The 18,014-nt window shown below is 33.9% G+C and overlaps 1 protein-coding gene across 2 annotated transcripts in view; it reads left to right on the forward strand.

Annotated features, from left to right (window-relative positions):
* KLHL1 (kelch like family member 1) overlaps window positions 1-18,014 on the forward strand; it is a 207,957-nt gene that overhangs the window by 111,755 nt on the left and 78,188 nt on the right. For both annotated transcript variants that reach the window (XM_017828639.1, XM_017828640.1), the window contains exon 5: window positions 6,780-6,992. In XM_017828639.1, the coding sequence (XP_017684128.1) occupies window positions 6,780-6,992 (213 nt within the window). The remainder of the gene's footprint in view (window positions 1-6,779; window positions 6,993-18,014) is intronic.

Below are 18,014 nucleotides of genomic sequence, written 5' to 3' on the forward strand. Positions count from 1 at the left end.
ACTTTTTTTTGTGATTTCCAGTTTTCTTTTAATCAAATTTGAGTTAGATGAGATTCCTGATAAACTTGTTACCCTCCATTTTTCTTATTTTCTTTTCTATACCTGTAATCAATGTAGCCAAGTGCTCCATTAGGATATAAAAGTATGTGATCCTTTACATAAACCAAAATTATCATAACTCCAACAGTTATCAACATTATTGTCACACTGAGTCCAAACCACAGCACTGCACCAGCTACTAAGAAGGAAATGAGCTCTATCACAGCTGAAAGCAGTACGGTAGGGAAGAAAGAACAGTCATTCTAGGAGAGTAAGAAAGTGAGATTGCCATGACGAATACTTCCCCGGAGTGTTATAATTTAAACCCGGAAAATTGTCCTTCTGCTATCTACATGAGAAGGGTTGCATTCCTGCTGTGTAAACAGCACGATTTAAAATGCAGGGGGAAGCTCATATTTTCCATACTTGGGAAGTACTGAGGGTAAATCTTATACAAGTAACAGCAAAACAAGACAATCACCAGAGTCAGTAAAAGTGTGTATTCACACTATACAATACTACACCATTTTGACAGTTTGCACTGTGACTCTATATTTTTACTACTTTTAGCCTTTTCAGTCCATAATGCATCTGGATGATTCACAGTGATGATCTGTTTTGCTATTTCCTTGAAATTGTGCTGAAAACTCTTCCAGTGGCAAATATATCAGTCTGGGCCTATTCAAGTGACAGAAGACAAACATTCCAGTTTTTTTAGGTCCCAAAGTGCACTCCCTCATTCTTTTAACTTTATTTTGGGAAGGTAAATAATCATTAAAAAAGACACTCCTCTCTCCCCACCCTCCCCCCCCCCAAAAAAAAAAGTGGAATAATGAACAACAAGAAAATTGGTTTCCAGGCTGCTACAGTTCTATTTTTCCTAGATACCATGCCAGGAAGAAAATGTTATGCGTGCACTGAGGCTTAACACTGAGAAGTTCCAGGATTCGTAGGATACAGGGTCTTCCAGAGCAGTGTTGGAAGATTGTTTTAATCAGGGCAAGCAAGATGTCCTCATCCATCTAGCAAGTTGTATATTTTTTGTGTACAGGCTTAGACTTCTTGAATCTTCTTAGACGTGCAAAAGAGTAGTGCAGGATGTGTAAGACAAGATCCTTCAGGAATAGAGGAAACAAAAATTAATCATACTGACACTGCTTGAAAGTTTTAGCCAGTTTATTGTGATAAACTGGCATATCAGCAAATATCTATGAACAACTGATTCGGAACTACATTGAGATCATGAAATCCCACAATACCACATTGAATTAGACTATAGTATGGCTAATTCTGCGGCCTTGTATCCTAAGAGCAAATTATTTTTATTTTTAAAAATTAATTTTAAAGTTACAAGTAAAATATTTAGATTGTGGAAGTCTAACTTAGTTATCTAGAAGTCTCTATTAAGATTTCAATATGCTGTGTGAGCTGGTGTCCATAGTCACAGTCTCTTCTATCCTCAACCTGCTATCTGCTCTCCCCAAAAAGCAGCACTTGCTGGTCTCTCTTCCCACTGACAAAGTTCAGAGGAGCATACACATATACATATGATTTCTTTCCACTATCTTTTGAACACTCTAGCCTTTATATCCCTTCTGTAATGGTGACATCGGGCTGGCATCTGGTGCTGGAAGAAACATATATCTCTTTGGATTACGTAGGTCAGATGGAGCTCACTCTCAGATAACATCTGAGATTTGCCTAGAGATTCAGGTTCCTAGATAGAATCTGGGATTTGGCTAGAGAACCAGACCATAAGCATATTAATAAATACTGGTCCTTTGTCTAATTGGAGTTCAGGAACCTGAAAAGCCCATTCTCCTTAGGAAAGAAGACAGGACAGGAGGTGTAGTCTTGTATGATACACAGCAGATATGGAAAACTGAGCATAAAAACAAGAGGATTGAATTCAATGTAACACACTGAAAAAGTCTGAGACTTGACCAAAATCAAAATTTGCTTCTATGTCTTTAGAACTTCAGGAAGTATACCATATGATTTAGATTGGAAATCAGAGTCACTATTTATTAATTTATTTAAATGTTCTCATGAAAACTTAGTGTCTAAACTAAAAGCTGTGTGGGCTTAAAATATTCATGAACATTAGTTATGTACTAATTAAGTGAAACCCTAGTATCTGGATATCTTTTTTTTCAGCATTAGTTTATGTGGTTTTCATTTTTGTATTGGTAAGGCCACAGCATCAAAATCACAAAAATATAAAATATTTTAAATAAGACCCTTGCATCCAGAACAAAAAAAACTACTAAGCATTTTACTTCCATGGCAACTCTGATGTAACAGGTTCTAAATAGCACTCTCAGAACATGACATTGTTTTTCAACATATGAAATTATTTAATATTTTTCAGGTTCTTCCTTACAACTGATACATGCTGATTAGTGAAATCAATGACGTAAACATCAATGAGAACTAACTTTTGCAAGATAATTTAATTCCATGTGAAATAGTGATCATTACAAGTCAAGATTAAAAGAAAACAACTCTAATTCATTTGTACTAGTGACATTTTTATAAAGATACATGCTATTAAATTTCATTTGGCAATAGTTTATTATGTTCCTATGATGCACAATCTATTAGATACTCAACTCCTTGCTTATCTAACTTTAAATATAGATATGTTTTGTTTATGTAGCTTTACTGTTCTAATACTTCGTGGTCATTAAATTCTAACCCTGTGTACAACTGAAAAGGTTTAAAAGTGAAACAGCTCAATCATAGAAATGCTATAACCCCAAAGCAATGGTTATTGCATTGTCATTTCTGTGAAAGTGGAAGAGCGATCAAGTGACACATAACTTTCTTCAAGCAGGTTCAGCGACTTTCATACTTTCTATTGTAAGTTACCTTTTCTGAATTAAAACCAAAAATCCACTACTCCACTTAATTAGAACATTACAGCTTTTGCTGAAGAGAAAGGCTAAGTGAATGACTCATGCAGAAGAGGCATTAGTTACAGCCCAGTTGATCTTATGAGACTTATGGGACAGTGAAGACCAGATCTACAAAGCTTCTTGAGTATCAGAGTCAAAAATTACAGGTCCTGAAAACTCATCCAGCACTGTCACATAACCTTGGGCATGCTTTAACGTTCAGCACCCTTACTCTTGTAGTTATTTATCAGCCCATGAGGACTTAAGCATTCCTGAAAGCATTTCACTAGAGCAGGATGAGAGGAAATGGCCTCAAGTTGTGTCACGGGAGGTTGACACTGGATATTAGAAAAAATTTCTTCACTGAAAGAATGAGCAAGCATTGAAACAGTCTACCCAGGAAAGTGGTGGAATAACCACCCCTGGAAGTGTTCAAAAAACATCTAAATGTGGTACTTAGGGACATGGTTTAGTCATGAAGATGGCTGTGCTAGGTTAATGGTTGAACTCGATGATCCTAGGTCTTTTCTAGCCTTAATGACTGTATGATTCTGTAACTGTGCAGCTCAATTCCTATCTTGCACCATAATTAAAATTTATTTAATTTATCCTGAAAATTGTAATGAGTAGATCACAGACATCTGTTGAATCCTGTTCCCTAAAGTGCAAAAATGAAGACTAGTCACATTAAAAAAAAAAAGGTGGATATTTTTCCACAATAAGCATAGGAGAAATTATTTCTGTTATTATAAAACAGCAAGGCATTGAAATGTGCTTTACTGCTCCAAAAGAAATTAACCTCAAGAAATTAAAATGTTATCTAGCAAGTTTTAAGCATTCAGTAGTCAATTTAGGAAATGCTAAGGACTTAAAGGAGAGAGTTTTTAGCTCTGAAGATCAAGAACCGGGATTTTATTGCTGCTATTTACATATTTTATATATATATATATATGAATATACCATATACATGTGTGTACATATATATATATATATACACACAGAAGTTATATGATTATGTAAAGAATTTTTATTAAATGTAATTTTCTACAATACTCATTCCTAAGTAACATGAAATTAGAGTAAGTCCACATGTTTGGAAGAAAAGATTTGAGCTTGTATATTTTGTCTAAAAACTTTATTAATTCTACTTTCAATCAATGGTCAATTAGTACAGAGACTGGAATAAGTTATTTTTAAGCATATATACAAATAAAAAGATAAAAATGATAAAAAATCTTAATAAAACCTAAAATTATTATTCTGAAGTTAGAGCTCCTTCTTTGAGTGTTATTAAAGTTGTGTGAGTTCATTAAATGTGTTTCACCATCACAATGCTTCTCTATAATATTAGGTCTTTGTATTAATATGCTATTGCAAAGTTTGATGTTGGTTCCTATTAAGTAGAGTAATATTTTTTTCATAATGAAATTTAATGTCAGTTTAACCAGGTTTAATTAAACTTTGGCTTATAAATCATTTTATTGAGAAGTGCAATGAAATTTTCTGAGTTTTATGGCTTTTTAATTAAAATTAATTAAGCCAACCTGTGGTTAAGTGCCTGCAAACTGGTTCCCTTACATTTCCAAGCTATCGCGCACTGTTCTAGTCACACAATTTATCAGGAGTTAGTGGATTAAAAAACCATTACATAAAAATCTATTTTTTTAGGGACATATTGACATTTAAGCAAATAATTTAAAAAAGAACTGACTCATGTTTTAACCCAATTATCTCTTACATTAAGATAAGTTAAGAGCGTGATTAATACAGTCCACGACCACATGAACACCTTTGATTGTCTTTGTGTCAGCATCCTACTTTGCATATATATGTAAAGTTAAAAATTAACTCATTGAAAGTTATATTTTACATATAAAAGTATTTACATTCATAGTAATAAGCATAATTTTCGGCTTTATCTAATTTATTCTATTTGCACTTATGTATTTCATCTGTAATTACATTACATATTTCAAAGAACTTCTGTCTGTCATGATTTTGTCATGTCTGTGTCTTCATTATTAATCTCTGCTACCTTATGTAAAATAATATGCAGTTAATTTTTAATTAATTTGTTTAAGCAGTAAATTTCAAAAATTATGAAGTTGGAGAATTGAAATAGGAATTTCCTTCTATCGCATGGGATAGAGGAGGACAGCATGTGACACACTAGAGCCAGAGTATAATTCTGATGTTATAAATCTTGCACCTTTTTTTTCCTGCATTTGTTATAATGGCCCAGACCCAAACAAGCAATTATAGACAGCATTGATTTGGATTTTGATATGCTAAGAACTGAATCAAGCGGGTGTAGCAGTCGAAGTATCCACTTCCCTGAGTTTTGATGTTCTTACACTTCATGACTGAAGTTTTGTCATTCCTTCCCTGCTTCTTGTCTTACTCTGACAAAGTCTATCCAAAATAGCATGAAATTCATTATTATCTTTTATCTATTAGATGCTATAACTTACTGCTCCTTTTATTACTTTTTGAATTTTTTTTGGTTTATATAAAAAATAAGGGTTTTTTTCATGTGCCTCCAGTATACAACTAGTTCACATTCATCTCAAAATTGTCTATGAATACAGAATTTTTAATTTCTCCACAGAGATTAGGCACTTAAAAAAAAAAGTTTGGAGAAAAATACCCTGCAAAACTGTGATTCTATTGTGTCCTGTTAATGTAGAGTAGGTAGTTCAGAGAGTGCTTAATTCAATCCTTAGGATTCAGTCAACCAAATGAAATCTTTTTGTTTAGTTTATAAGTTTTATGTAACTTATATAGTTTTTGTTTATTTTTTTTTCCTATCAGCCAAGAAAAGGTTAATTTTTTGCAGTAGGCTGGAGGGGGCATAGCTAAGAAACAAGGGTTATTCTGTACCACCTCAGGTCATTGCTGGGGGCGGGGCAAAGGGAATCTCTTGAGAGGAGAAGGAGTTCCATCAGTCAAGTGAATGAGGTGGAGGGAGCTGTTCAGTATTGTCTATTGTCGGGGGGCGGGGGGGGAGTTCCTTTCTTGTATCCTCTCTCATTAGTACTGTTGCTGTCATTGTTCATTTTCTTACCTCATTGCTGATTCCAGTAAATTGTTCTTATCTCAACCCCTGAGTTTCACCTTTTGTACCTCCAGTTCTCCTTTTCAGCCTGCCCCAAGGAGGGGGGAGAGGGGAAAGGCAGGGGAGTGAGAGAGCAGCAAGTGGTTTGCAGAGTCTTGATGGGAGCACTGAACTGCTGAGTACCATTTCTAAACCATGATGGTATTATAAATTTTAATACTGTGAGACCTTAATTGCTGTATACATTTTGAATGTTAACTGGACATTAACAATCTGTTCTAAACAAGTTCAAGAAATAATGCTAAGTTCGGGTGTTGATCTTCCTCTCAGCCTTGTCATGTATATAAACTGACATCATCTGGATATTGATAATATAACTGTATATGACCGACAAGTTTTTTAAGAAATAGATCAGACAGTGAAAAAACACAGGAAAATGTAGTATGTCCATATAAAGATTTACAATATATTGAATATGTTGAATTACAACTGAGTTTATAAAAATTTCAAACAACAGCCTTTACTAGTTCTGACAATTCTTAATTACAATATTACCATATAGTCTTCATATTTTTCTCTGAATATATTTATATATGAATTGCGACTACAGCTGTTGAACTCATCCGTGGTTTGTTTTTCTCATGAGCTGTAAGAATATGGCACAGCATACCCATGTCCATGTATGGCAGATACAGGCTAATTCTGTGGTCTTATTAGCTTTAGCATCTGTTTTTTCTTTTCTGAAATATTACTGAATTACTGAATCTGAACTACTTTCTTCTTCTCAGGAGAATATAATGGAAGTTATAAGAAATCAAGAATTTTTACTTCTACCAGCTGAAGAGCTGCATAAACTTCTGGCTAGTGATGATGTGAATGTTCCTGATGAAGAGACCATTTTCCATGCCTTAATGATGTGGGTGAAGTATGATATGCAGAGGCGATGCAATGACCTAAGTATGCTACTTGCTTATATCAGATTACCACTCCTTCCACCTCAGGTATTTTTACAGTTATGTAATAATAATAATAATAATAACATTGTTATTGTGTTATTGTGAAAACTGGCATCAGTTTATAATCTGCAATACTCTAATACTCTGTTTAAAAGAAAACCTGTTCAGAATTAGAAAAAATTATTGATAGCCCTTAACCCTGAGTGATCTCAATAAATTTGAGGAATGGGCCAACAGATATGCAAGAAAGGCAGAGCTGTGAAACTGGAGGAGCAACAGCAGATTTCATAACATGCTAAGAATGATAGACAGAATAGCAAATATTCTCAGAAAAAAAACAACCAAACAAAAAAAATAATCAAACACATGGGGCTTATGATGGATACCAGGCTGAGTATGAGTCAACAGTATGAATGAGGAAAACTGTATATTGTTCTACAGCAGGAAAAATTCTGTCAGCAAACCATATGAAGTTATTATTCACATAATACCTGGTGCTGCTAAGTCTGCACCTGAAATATTGTTTCCAGTTTTGCACTCCACAATTCACAAGGCATAGGAACAAATTGGAAAAGGTCCAGAGATGGGCTACCAAGATGGTATATCAGCTAGGAAAGGAGAAGCTGAAGAAATGGTCTAGCGAAGAGGAGGCTAAATGATGACCAAATAGCAACTTAAGACTTGAAGGGAAGGTCATGGAACCAAATTCTTGAGAGCACCACAAAATGTAAGAAGAGGCAAACAGCCCAACTTGTAGCATGGACAGTTCAGGTTGGACATTGGCTTGAGGGGAATCACTTGGAATGCAGTGAACAAGTGCAGATGATTTTTCAAAGTCTAAGTGATCTTCTTCATTGAAGGTTTTCCTGAATTCCTAAATCCAGTATTGGCACTGATTTGAGTGAGAAGTTTATCTAGTTGGTCACTGAGGTCCTCTAGATCTCCCTTCCTATAAATGCTTCCATGAATCTGTGATTCAGGCTTCAGTTTTCTTTTTTTTCTTCCAGACAACTAAATAGCAATTTTCTTCCATTTTTCCATACTATCATTCTGTTTCCAGCTAGTGTACTGGGTCTGGCTGGAGTGGAATAAACTTTTTTCATGGCAGCCCCTATGGTGCTGTGCTTTTCTCTTATGGCTAAAACAGCGTTGGTAATACACATGTTTTGGCTTATTGCTGAGCAGTGCTTATACAGCTCAGAGGATTGAGTGGTTTTGTTTTGTTTTACATTCCAATATAAAATGTTCAAAGGAAATAGTCAAATATGACAATTTTAAAGGTTTCCTTGTCAAAAATGAGCTTTTTATTTTTCAACATCTGTGCCAATTGAGAAGGTCACACACAACACTATGCATAATTGCAGCATTCAAAGTGGTTTGTTTTTTTTTAATCTGCCAAGCACTTTAAAAAAAGTTTCTTAAGTTGTTCACACAGCATTCTCACCTCTAGCTCTTATTGTGTAGAATGATCATGAAAGCTTTGTTGGTTACTGGTCTCTGCACTAGTTCTGAATAATAATTTTCTTTATAATAATATAATTTTCTTTATAATTTATGAATTTCTTTATAATTACTATCTTCAAGATCTACCAATAAGTTAATGAGTTAAGTGAGGCTATTGACAGTAGTCAGATGAAAGGAGTACAACTGTTTTGTCTGTTCTGTGAATTGCTGAAAATTATGAAAAAATTAAAAAGTTTCCTTTTCAATAGTCTTATGTAAATTATCAGGTTATGTATGTATGTATGTATGTGTGTAAGGTATGTAATGGTCTCATTCTTATCTAGGTTCCCTTTCTCATGAAAGGCTGGACCAGAAGATCTTTCAATCACTTCCAACCTGGGCTGCTCTGTGGTTCTATGATTCTATGGTTCTGTGGTTCCACAGTATATAAAGTATCTGTTGAAAAAACTTAAAGGCGAAATTTCAAACTACTTTTATATTCATAAGCTTTAAACCTACTACAGATTCTAAATATATGGCTCACAAATTTAGCTGCGTTCGTCCAATCAATAGGGATTTTACTACATCTAGACATGCCTTACTTTGCTTACCCCTGAACTGCTATTTGCATGTAAACCAGTGATCCCAAAATTACCAAGCTGAGTGTTTTAGCTCTTTATCCATAATGTTAAAGGCAATTCCCTGTATAATTGTTGTTTCACATGATTGACACTTACCTATACACTCCTAAAACAGTTGTGTTAACCTGAAAATTAATTCCATTGTGTATCTTTCAGAAAATTTCTCTGTCATTTTCATTGCACTGAGAAATAACTGAAGAGCTCTCTGGAAAGGAGCCAGGTCAAAATTAGCAGCTAATGATTGAACCTTTGAGAAAAAAAAATTGAGTTCCTTACTTTTGAATTCACTAAAAAAGATGAAGTCATAGTCTACAAGGATTATTAACAGTTTGGAAAGATTGTACTGAGATCCTCTTAAAATGAATGTTTAAATTTATAGCCTGAGTTTTCTTGATACCTCATTTCAGTCTCCAGGTGCTGTAATTATGTTGGCAATGTAGTCAGACTTAAGTAGTACGATATCAAACAATGTAATTCATAATTCAATAGCAGAATTATCAGAAGCTAAGCAGTATTAACATGTTAAAAGGAAAGTATCATGAAGATGAAAATGAAATAATAGAACCTGCCATGTTACCATAGAACTTTTTTGCTCCTTTCATTTGCCTGAAACAATCTGCTAAACTTTAACAGTTTATGTTTCTTCGTTCAAGTCAAACTAAGAAAGATTGGTGGCTTGACCAATATAAGAAATCGCTTCACATTTAGTCACTTCCTTTCAATAGGCATTGCAGATATTTTATGTTGGTCCATACAGAAAACATATCTTAATTTATGCTTATTTCACTTTCCTTGACTTACTGACAATAGTTTGTCTAATGCAGCTCAAGATGTCAGCTGTCTTCTTTGAGACATGGGCACGGTGCTGGCTCCTGTTCTGACAAGCTACTTTCCAGCTGGGTGGCCCCCAGCCTATATTAGTTCATGAATGTACATACATATACACATGGACATAAACATATACATTCATTTGATTCTTTTATAGTAGAATGTTCTTATAAACCTTTTCCTTAAAGGTGAAATTCCACAGTTGTGGACAGATATATTCATTCAGGTCTGATTACAATAGCTAAAGGTGTTCCCACCTAGCTCCCTGATGACATGTGATATAGTGATTGCTGTCCCCACACCTCAGGGAGCAAAACAGTTCATTTAAACCCTCACTAATTCTACACAGACAAAAGTCTAACTTTGTCTGCACTTGAAGCTAGAACATTAACTTCTGGCCATGAAGGCAAACAGTATAGAGAAGTTTATATCTATTCAGCTGTATTTTCCTTATCTTTCTCTCTACCTTTTCCAAAACAGAATAGTTTCTTCTGTGTTTGTATTTCCTATTCCCTGTCTCAAGCTGTATCTAGAAACATTCAGTGCAATTCATCAGCATGTTTGAGCCTCTGCGTATTTTGATTACTAATGATGTAATCACATTTATTAAGATGAAAAGCTGGTTTCTGCTGTTTGTCTATACGCAGTGTAATGTATCTGTTAATGTTGAGCCTACAGCATGAGCTAAAAATGTATGCATCTTCTATTGGGCAAAACATTATTTCATGGTGTTTTTTAAGAGTGCAAGAAGTTCCTAATGACACTTGGGCTGCTGAAGGAATTTACAAGCAAAAGTTAGAAGTTAACATATGATACAGAGTACCTGGAATAGCATGACAGTAAAGAGTGAGGATGTTACACTTTAGGTTTCAGTGTTTCTCAGCAAAGATGTGCATGATATAAAGACCACAAATATTTCCTTGTAGAAATGGTTAAGTTAAAGATAACTTGTACTCCACCAGTGTGCTATGTTTATAATGGCCATTCTTTCCAGCTGTTTGTAACAGCAGATCACTGGTTAACTGGGAAACTTAAAAATAGCATAGGGTAAAACATAGGTGTTACTGCCTTTTCCTCTGCAACACTTTAAATGATATCACTTTCAGAGGCTTTGCGAATCACATCAGTAGAATAATGCATAGTCTTTGAGTACTGTGACTGTGGCTCAGATTCAGTAAATCTAATATAGGCATCTAAATTAGATTTCTTGCCCAGGAGCAGAAACAATGCAGTCCTTATAAAATGAAGTACTTAAATACCCTGTAACTCACTGGAGAGAAAGTGAATGGGTCCACATGGGTCCTGTTCTTACTTATACAGAGATGCTGTAGGTAACCTGTAGGAAATGCTAAGCCTCTAAATCCCCTTAGAATGCACACATTACATCTGACTGTACATGATTTTATGAATTTGCATGTAGTAATGGTGTAGAAGCCCTTTAAATCCTAGCTTGGATATCTGACATTATGAGGCAAACTTATAAATTCCTTCTCCAGTTCAACTAGCATTTGGCAAAGAGGTACTGCCAAAAAAAAAGCAAATTAACCAGGCAGTTGTCATCGAGTTCTGACCTCTTCAGTATATATTGAGCTAGATGAAACAACTGAAAGTTCCTTTGCTTAGCAAAAATGGAGGGAATCATTCTATGTCAATCAATCTTTAAATTTCTTCTTCAGAGCAGTGTGATTGATAATACGAAATGAGAACCTTTTTCATTTCATCTAACCACCTCTAGCATCACTAAAGAAGTTCAGCTTATAAGAATTTGCACCTGACTAGAGTTCTAAGCTTTTTAGAATGGTTCTTCCCTACTGGTCTGAGGTAAAGGCGAAGTATGTGCATATATTCAGTCATACTCTACAACATTTTGTGAATTCTTTCAATCATTTCTGGATGAACTACATACCAGGAGATTATAACTTGAATCTGAAAAGACTAAAGGTATGATACAGCTTCTTATTCAGCTTTGTGTTTCCACATCAGCTGTATTCCTAACCTCCCACTATAGGCAATAAAGATCTAGTGCACTTTCCAACACATAGGAACAAACCTGTGTGCTGATTTGAGAGGTTCCATGATCATGTTTTCTGGGTCCCAGCAGATTATCTGGAAGCATTCCTTCATAAATCCAGTGCCATGTTTATTGGCCCTGTGTGGGTTCTTAGACGCCATGTGGCATGTCAAATGGTGCTAAATGCTTGGTTCTGTGCAAGTGGATTAAGCAATTACTCAATTTGAATGTCAGCCTCTATCAGAATAATATAAATTTGGGAATGTGAGGAAGTTTGACAGTATTTTTAAAGTAATATATATGTTTATTTAAATAAAATAAAAATTAATTAATTAACTTAAGAATTAATAAATTCTCAGTCCATAAAAATGACATTTCAGAGAAGCTTCTAGGATGATCTCCATATTCCTCTATTAACTTATCATTGTAGGGGAAATTTAGGCCCAAAATTTCTGTTGCCTGTGAAGTGACAATTAGTTGAGTATGGTCAGTACAAACAAGCTAATCTGTTATTTCTCTACTTTTCTTAGATAGATCATACAGTAAAGCTAACTTATTCCCTTTTTTTATAGCAGCTTCTCTGCCTGTGGATGTAGCTTGTCAAAGGATACTTTACCTGAACAAAGATATGATAGTTCAGTGCAGTGTGCAGATACAATACAAAGGGGTTTTTTTTGTTGTTTTTCTTTTTTATCTTCTAGCTAATTCTAAAATTGTCCAGAAGTCCTGTCAATATGGCTCGCGTTTCTTGTGTAGATAAGTGACATGTGAGCATTTGTAAACAGTGAAAATGATAACCATTCAAGACAGTTATGTGTGATATTCATTTCCAAATGCATTTGTCTATCAGTAAAGTTTAGTGAATACCAGTAAATATCAGTAAAGTATCACTAAATGCTTTGAAGCTGTCATGGGGTGCTGTTCAAATAAAAAGTTGTGACAACATAATTCTATAATACCATTTATCTGACACACAGGCAACTTACCTGACTTTTTATTGAGTGTCTCATGATATACTGGGCATATGGTTTGCTGCTAAATATTTTTTGGGTATTTCTATATAGTGGAAAAATGTATTTTCACTAGTTAAATCACTATTGGAAGTGATCATAAAATACTTGCGGAATGATAATGATGCATAAAAAATACAAACCTTGTCTCTCTTCAATTGTGCCTCCACAGGTCATGCAAATATAACTTATTGAATGTAGTGAAGGCAAAGATCAATCATTGCTCTCAACAATTGTTAACAATGGGTAGCTTTAAAAGCATAAACCATTATTGTTGTTGACTTCGTTGAAATCTGTTATTTTAAGCAAAGAAGGAAAGAAAAAGGGAGGTCTAAGACATGGGTTGGACTTACCCTCCATAATATTATGTCTCTTTTTTGCACTGTAGTGCTGTTTTTTGCATTCTTCCTTCTCCCTTAAATTGATGCAGCATAATAGGAAAGCACATAATAAGAAACATTTTCTTTTCTATTTCTAGTTGAGCCATCAACATTTTGGAGATTATGTATGTCCTTAAAGAATTCTTCATATTGGTAACATTTAAACTTGAAATACTATCTGGAAAAGGTGCTTAAATAGACAGTTCCCCTTCTTTGTGAGTTTTTCCTATCCATCCTTTTTGCCTACTTCTAGGACATGAAGATTATATTTGAATAAGGAGAACATCATTTATGGGGGAAAAAAACTTCTTTTATGGTTTATTTCTTTGTATTTATTCTCTTATAAGAGTTTTATGAAAGTGACATGAATTTTGGTAAATTACAGCTAGCTGCAGATAATAGGTAATTGCAGTTAAAAATAAAAAACCAGTAATTTCCAGTAATTTTTAAATGTAGACTGTTAGTTGCTATTGGCTGAATAACATTTGTGTTCTATTTGTTAGCATCTTTCATGCTTTTACCTAATCTTCTATTTGATTTATCACTTTCAGAGAAAAAAAATAGAATTTTATTCAGAAGCACTTAAAATAAAGACATCTACCTTTAAACCAAAGGAGACCAGGCAATAAAAACATTTTGTCAAAGGCCTTGTCTTTGTTGGTTGGGGCATTTTTTATATTTTCTCTTTTTTTTAATGTGATTTTCTTTTTGTTCAAATTCCTTTTGAATGCAATTTGACCACTAGAACCTTTCTTATTTCTTAAGAAGTATTTTAACACTAATGCAAAATGTATATTGTTCTCAGAATTATGATGTTAATTTTTTATCTCGAGAAGTAGAGAAGAAAGAATTCCAAGGTACTCTAAGAGATATTCATCCCACCTAACTTTATCTAAATAAATACTAAATAATTAATAAATAAAAACTAAATAAATAATTACTAAATAATTACTTTAAGAAGGGACTGTTTTCCTAAACTGAATAACATTTGAATCATTAATACATCAGGATGATAAGTAAATCGGTCAACTTAGTACAAGTTTCAAGTAGTACTGGTAGTTCAACAAAAGTCAGTATGTGTGACAAAAAAGTATGGGCATATTAAGAAATTAAGTTAAAGTTTGAACAGCGTCATAGAAGAAGACAAGGGTCCACTTATGGAAAATAATACTGAAGATTTTAATAAATGGTCTCCATAAATCATAAGCTTTGGGGAAGAGTTAATGTGAAAGTGATTTCAACACCACAGTTTAATTACTTGCTACAGATGCTACCAATGAATATTCCAATTTCATTGCTTAGTTTATTCAAGGGGGGGGGAAGTCAGCTTCTTCATTTCTGTATCAAATGTACAGCCTCAGAGAATGTGTGTGTAAATGGTTGATTGTTTCTCTAATATATTTATTAGGGTAATGTAATGACAGGTTAAGAAAAACAAATTTCAACTATGCTGTATTCTTTTTGGTCTGGGTTGGGTTTTGTACTCCGATGTGAGGGGAGAATAGGGAGGACTCAGGATTATAACTGAAGGGTAGAAAGCCAGTTTAAAATTTCTTCTGAATATGAAGTTATAATGTATGTGCAAAAAGGAGAAATTGCAAATCAATTAAATACTGAAAAATTTCTTCTGCCAGTGACTATGATCACCAAAACTTAGTAGATGTCAGAATTCAGTTTTTAGACAGAAAACCCAATTAATTTTTTTTTTCAAAATCCCAGTCCAAGACCATTCACTATTGCTGCCATGTGACTGATCTCTTCGCCATATTTTATCACCTGCATGCATACACAGATCACAGACTTGCAGTCACAATAAAAAAAGTCTGTGGTGTCTAAGCAGTAAATCCTAATGTAGATTTTCGTAATAGAAATGATTAGCCGTATGTTGCAAGGAAGAACTGGTCTAGAGTTTCTTAAAGATGCTTAAGTCTGATGCATCTTATTGCTGGGAAGAAAGTAATCTTTCTATGAGAATATAGAAATCTGAGGGATTTAGTATAGCCTTTCTTCTTGCATTAGTTGAGCAGCTGGCTTGACTAACACATCATGAATAATTTAGTCCAGAAGCAACAAAAATGCTGAATTTCATGTACTGAATATTTTGTGTCACTACAGAAAAGTGCCTGGAAATCTCTGAGATAAAACAACTTTACTTAAACCATTAATTAAACATGAATAACAAAAAAAGAATTCCAAACAGATCCAGAATGTTCAATGAGCTGAAAGAAGACGATAGAAAACAAAGCAAAATAAGACATGCTAAATTTGGGAAATTATTAATTGCAGATATTTTTCATTATTTTATGTCTAAGACAATATATGGAAGTGGTTGTTTTAAAAACAAGTAAAAACTCAAAATTATAAATTGGATATAAATTTTTTAAAAAATTTCAATTTAAGGCCCCTCATTGCAAGTCAAGTGAGTAAAGCAGATGATTATGTTGGATTTAGCTCAATTTATTCAACTCCTAGCAAAACAAAAAAGGTCTTTAAGTAATATTGCTAAGGTTCATATGGATAAAATGAGTTTAGAAATGGAGTTTGAACTTTAGCTCAACATGATCAATTTGAGACCTTGTGGTCTCTATGTTTAAAGGTCCCAAAAAAGTTAACAACTTTTCTATTCATTTTTTAAAATTAAAGATAAGAGTGAAGGAATGTTTAAGTGTTTTCATTTACTTTAGATAAGAATCTATTTGTAAATCCAGATTTGTATAAAGAATGACACTGTTGGTAACACCTTAATATATCCTCAAAGTGCAAAAATTGGCGGAAAATTATTTTATGACTGCTATACATTATACTTTCAAAATATAGTAATTTAAAAGAAAAAGTTAAAAGAATTTGTAAATATATTTGTTGTAAATTCATAAATATATGATTCTTGAAGTGGTACGTTCTGTTATGCAGAGTTAAGTTAATTTTGTGTGTACAAAGCTGGCCCAATTTTCAAATTCATATATAATTTCTAATGTATTTTTGAGAACTATTCTAAATTTTAATTTGAATTTTTAAAGTTTTTTAATTTATTCTTGTTCTCTGATTATAAATCTTAAATATGCTAATAATGTATGCTTAATCAATAGTCCCAAATACTTTCTCACATAAACAGTACAAACATGCTGTTGTTGTCTTTCCTATTTTCTTAGGATTTTTTCATGAATGCTTCATTTTGTATGTATAAAATTAAAATTTGTTTTAGATTTTTCTTTATTTGAAAATATTACTGATGACTGAAATACCTTGCTGATTTTACTTGAAATACTTAATAGTATTACTAGTGGAAACCATTTAAATTTCTAATGCAGGAATGTAAATGAATATCATGCATTGTCAAGAAAGGTATAATGGTCTCTTAACTTAAATCTGTTCTTTTCAAGAATAGATGTTAGGCAGAATATTTACTTAATGTTGCAAGAGCAAATATTAAAGTGATATTCAAAGAAGGCATATTTTAATTCCATTCCCTAGTATCTTTCTGTAATTAATTTCATAATTATCTTTTATTTTTATCTTGAACAAAGGAAGAAAATTAATTTAGAGCTAACCCATAGCATTGGAGAATTCTGGATTCTGATATAATTTTATCCACCTTTACAAGCATGTAAGCACCTTCACACAAAAACTATGCAGTGTGGAGGTTTAAGATTTGAAAAGCAGGTGTTGTGGTTTAACCCTAGCCAGCAACTCAGCCCTACACAGCTGCTTGCTCACCCCCTGCCCCTAGTGGGATGAGGGAGAGAATCAGAAAGAAAAGTAAACATAAGAAAACTCAGGGGTTGAGATAAAGACAGTTAATAAGTGAAGCAAAAGCTGTGTGCGTAAGCAGTACAAGGAATTGAACACCAAGCAGGTGTTCAGCCATCTGCAGGAAACAGTAAGGGTGATTTGGAAAAACCAACACCATCACTCTGAATGTCCCCCCATTCTCCTTCTTCTCACAGCTTTTTATGCTGAGCAAGACGCCACATGGTGTGGAATATCCCTTTGGTCAGTTCGCATCAGCTGTCCTGGCTGTGTCCTCTCCCAGCTTCTTGTGCACTCCCAGCCTCTTTGCTGGTGGGGTGGGGTGAGAGGCAGAAAAGGGCTTGACTGTGTATAAGCACTGCTCTGCAACAGCTAAAACAACCTTGTGTTATCAACCCTGTTTTCAGCACAAATCCAAAACTCAGGCCCATACCAGCTACTGTGAAGAAATATAACTCTATCCCAACCAAAACCAGCAAACTGGTCAGAAAACAGACTGTCAATTTTCAACTGAAATAAGAAAAATAATAAAAAGTATGAAGAAATGGGATATATTTTCTGCAGATAAAAAAAAAACCTTTAATCCAGAAGATACGATATTGAATGCCTAATCATGTATCTTTTTAAACCCCGCAGAGAGTGTTTGAATGTAAGCCTTTGTTTCTGTATGTATGTCAGGGAGTCAAATAATTAAACTGAACCTGCTTGTAATGCCTGATAGGTAATCACCAAAAATGTGAAAAACTTATATGGCCTCTTGAAAAATTTGTGAAGACTAACTGGTAATTGGTTAACTAAAAATTACTTGATGTAGCGTACTTCCCAGTAATAAGTACTAAGTGTGAGTTTTCTCTGTCCATATTGTATTAATTTTCAGAATTTTCAGTATGATTTTCCTACCATACTTTGTGACACTATGTAGATAAAATGATTTAGGATAAAACTTGATATAGTCAGCTTTGGGAATCAACTCCAGTGTGTTAAATATAGATTCAAAAGACTGCATC

The sequence above is a fragment of the Lepidothrix coronata genome, unplaced genomic scaffold, assembly GCF_001604755.1.
Source record: "Lepidothrix coronata isolate B3197 unplaced genomic scaffold, Lepidothrix_coronata-1.0 Scaffold150, whole genome shotgun sequence".
Lineage (NCBI taxonomy): Eukaryota > Metazoa > Chordata > Aves > Passeriformes > Pipridae > Lepidothrix > Lepidothrix coronata.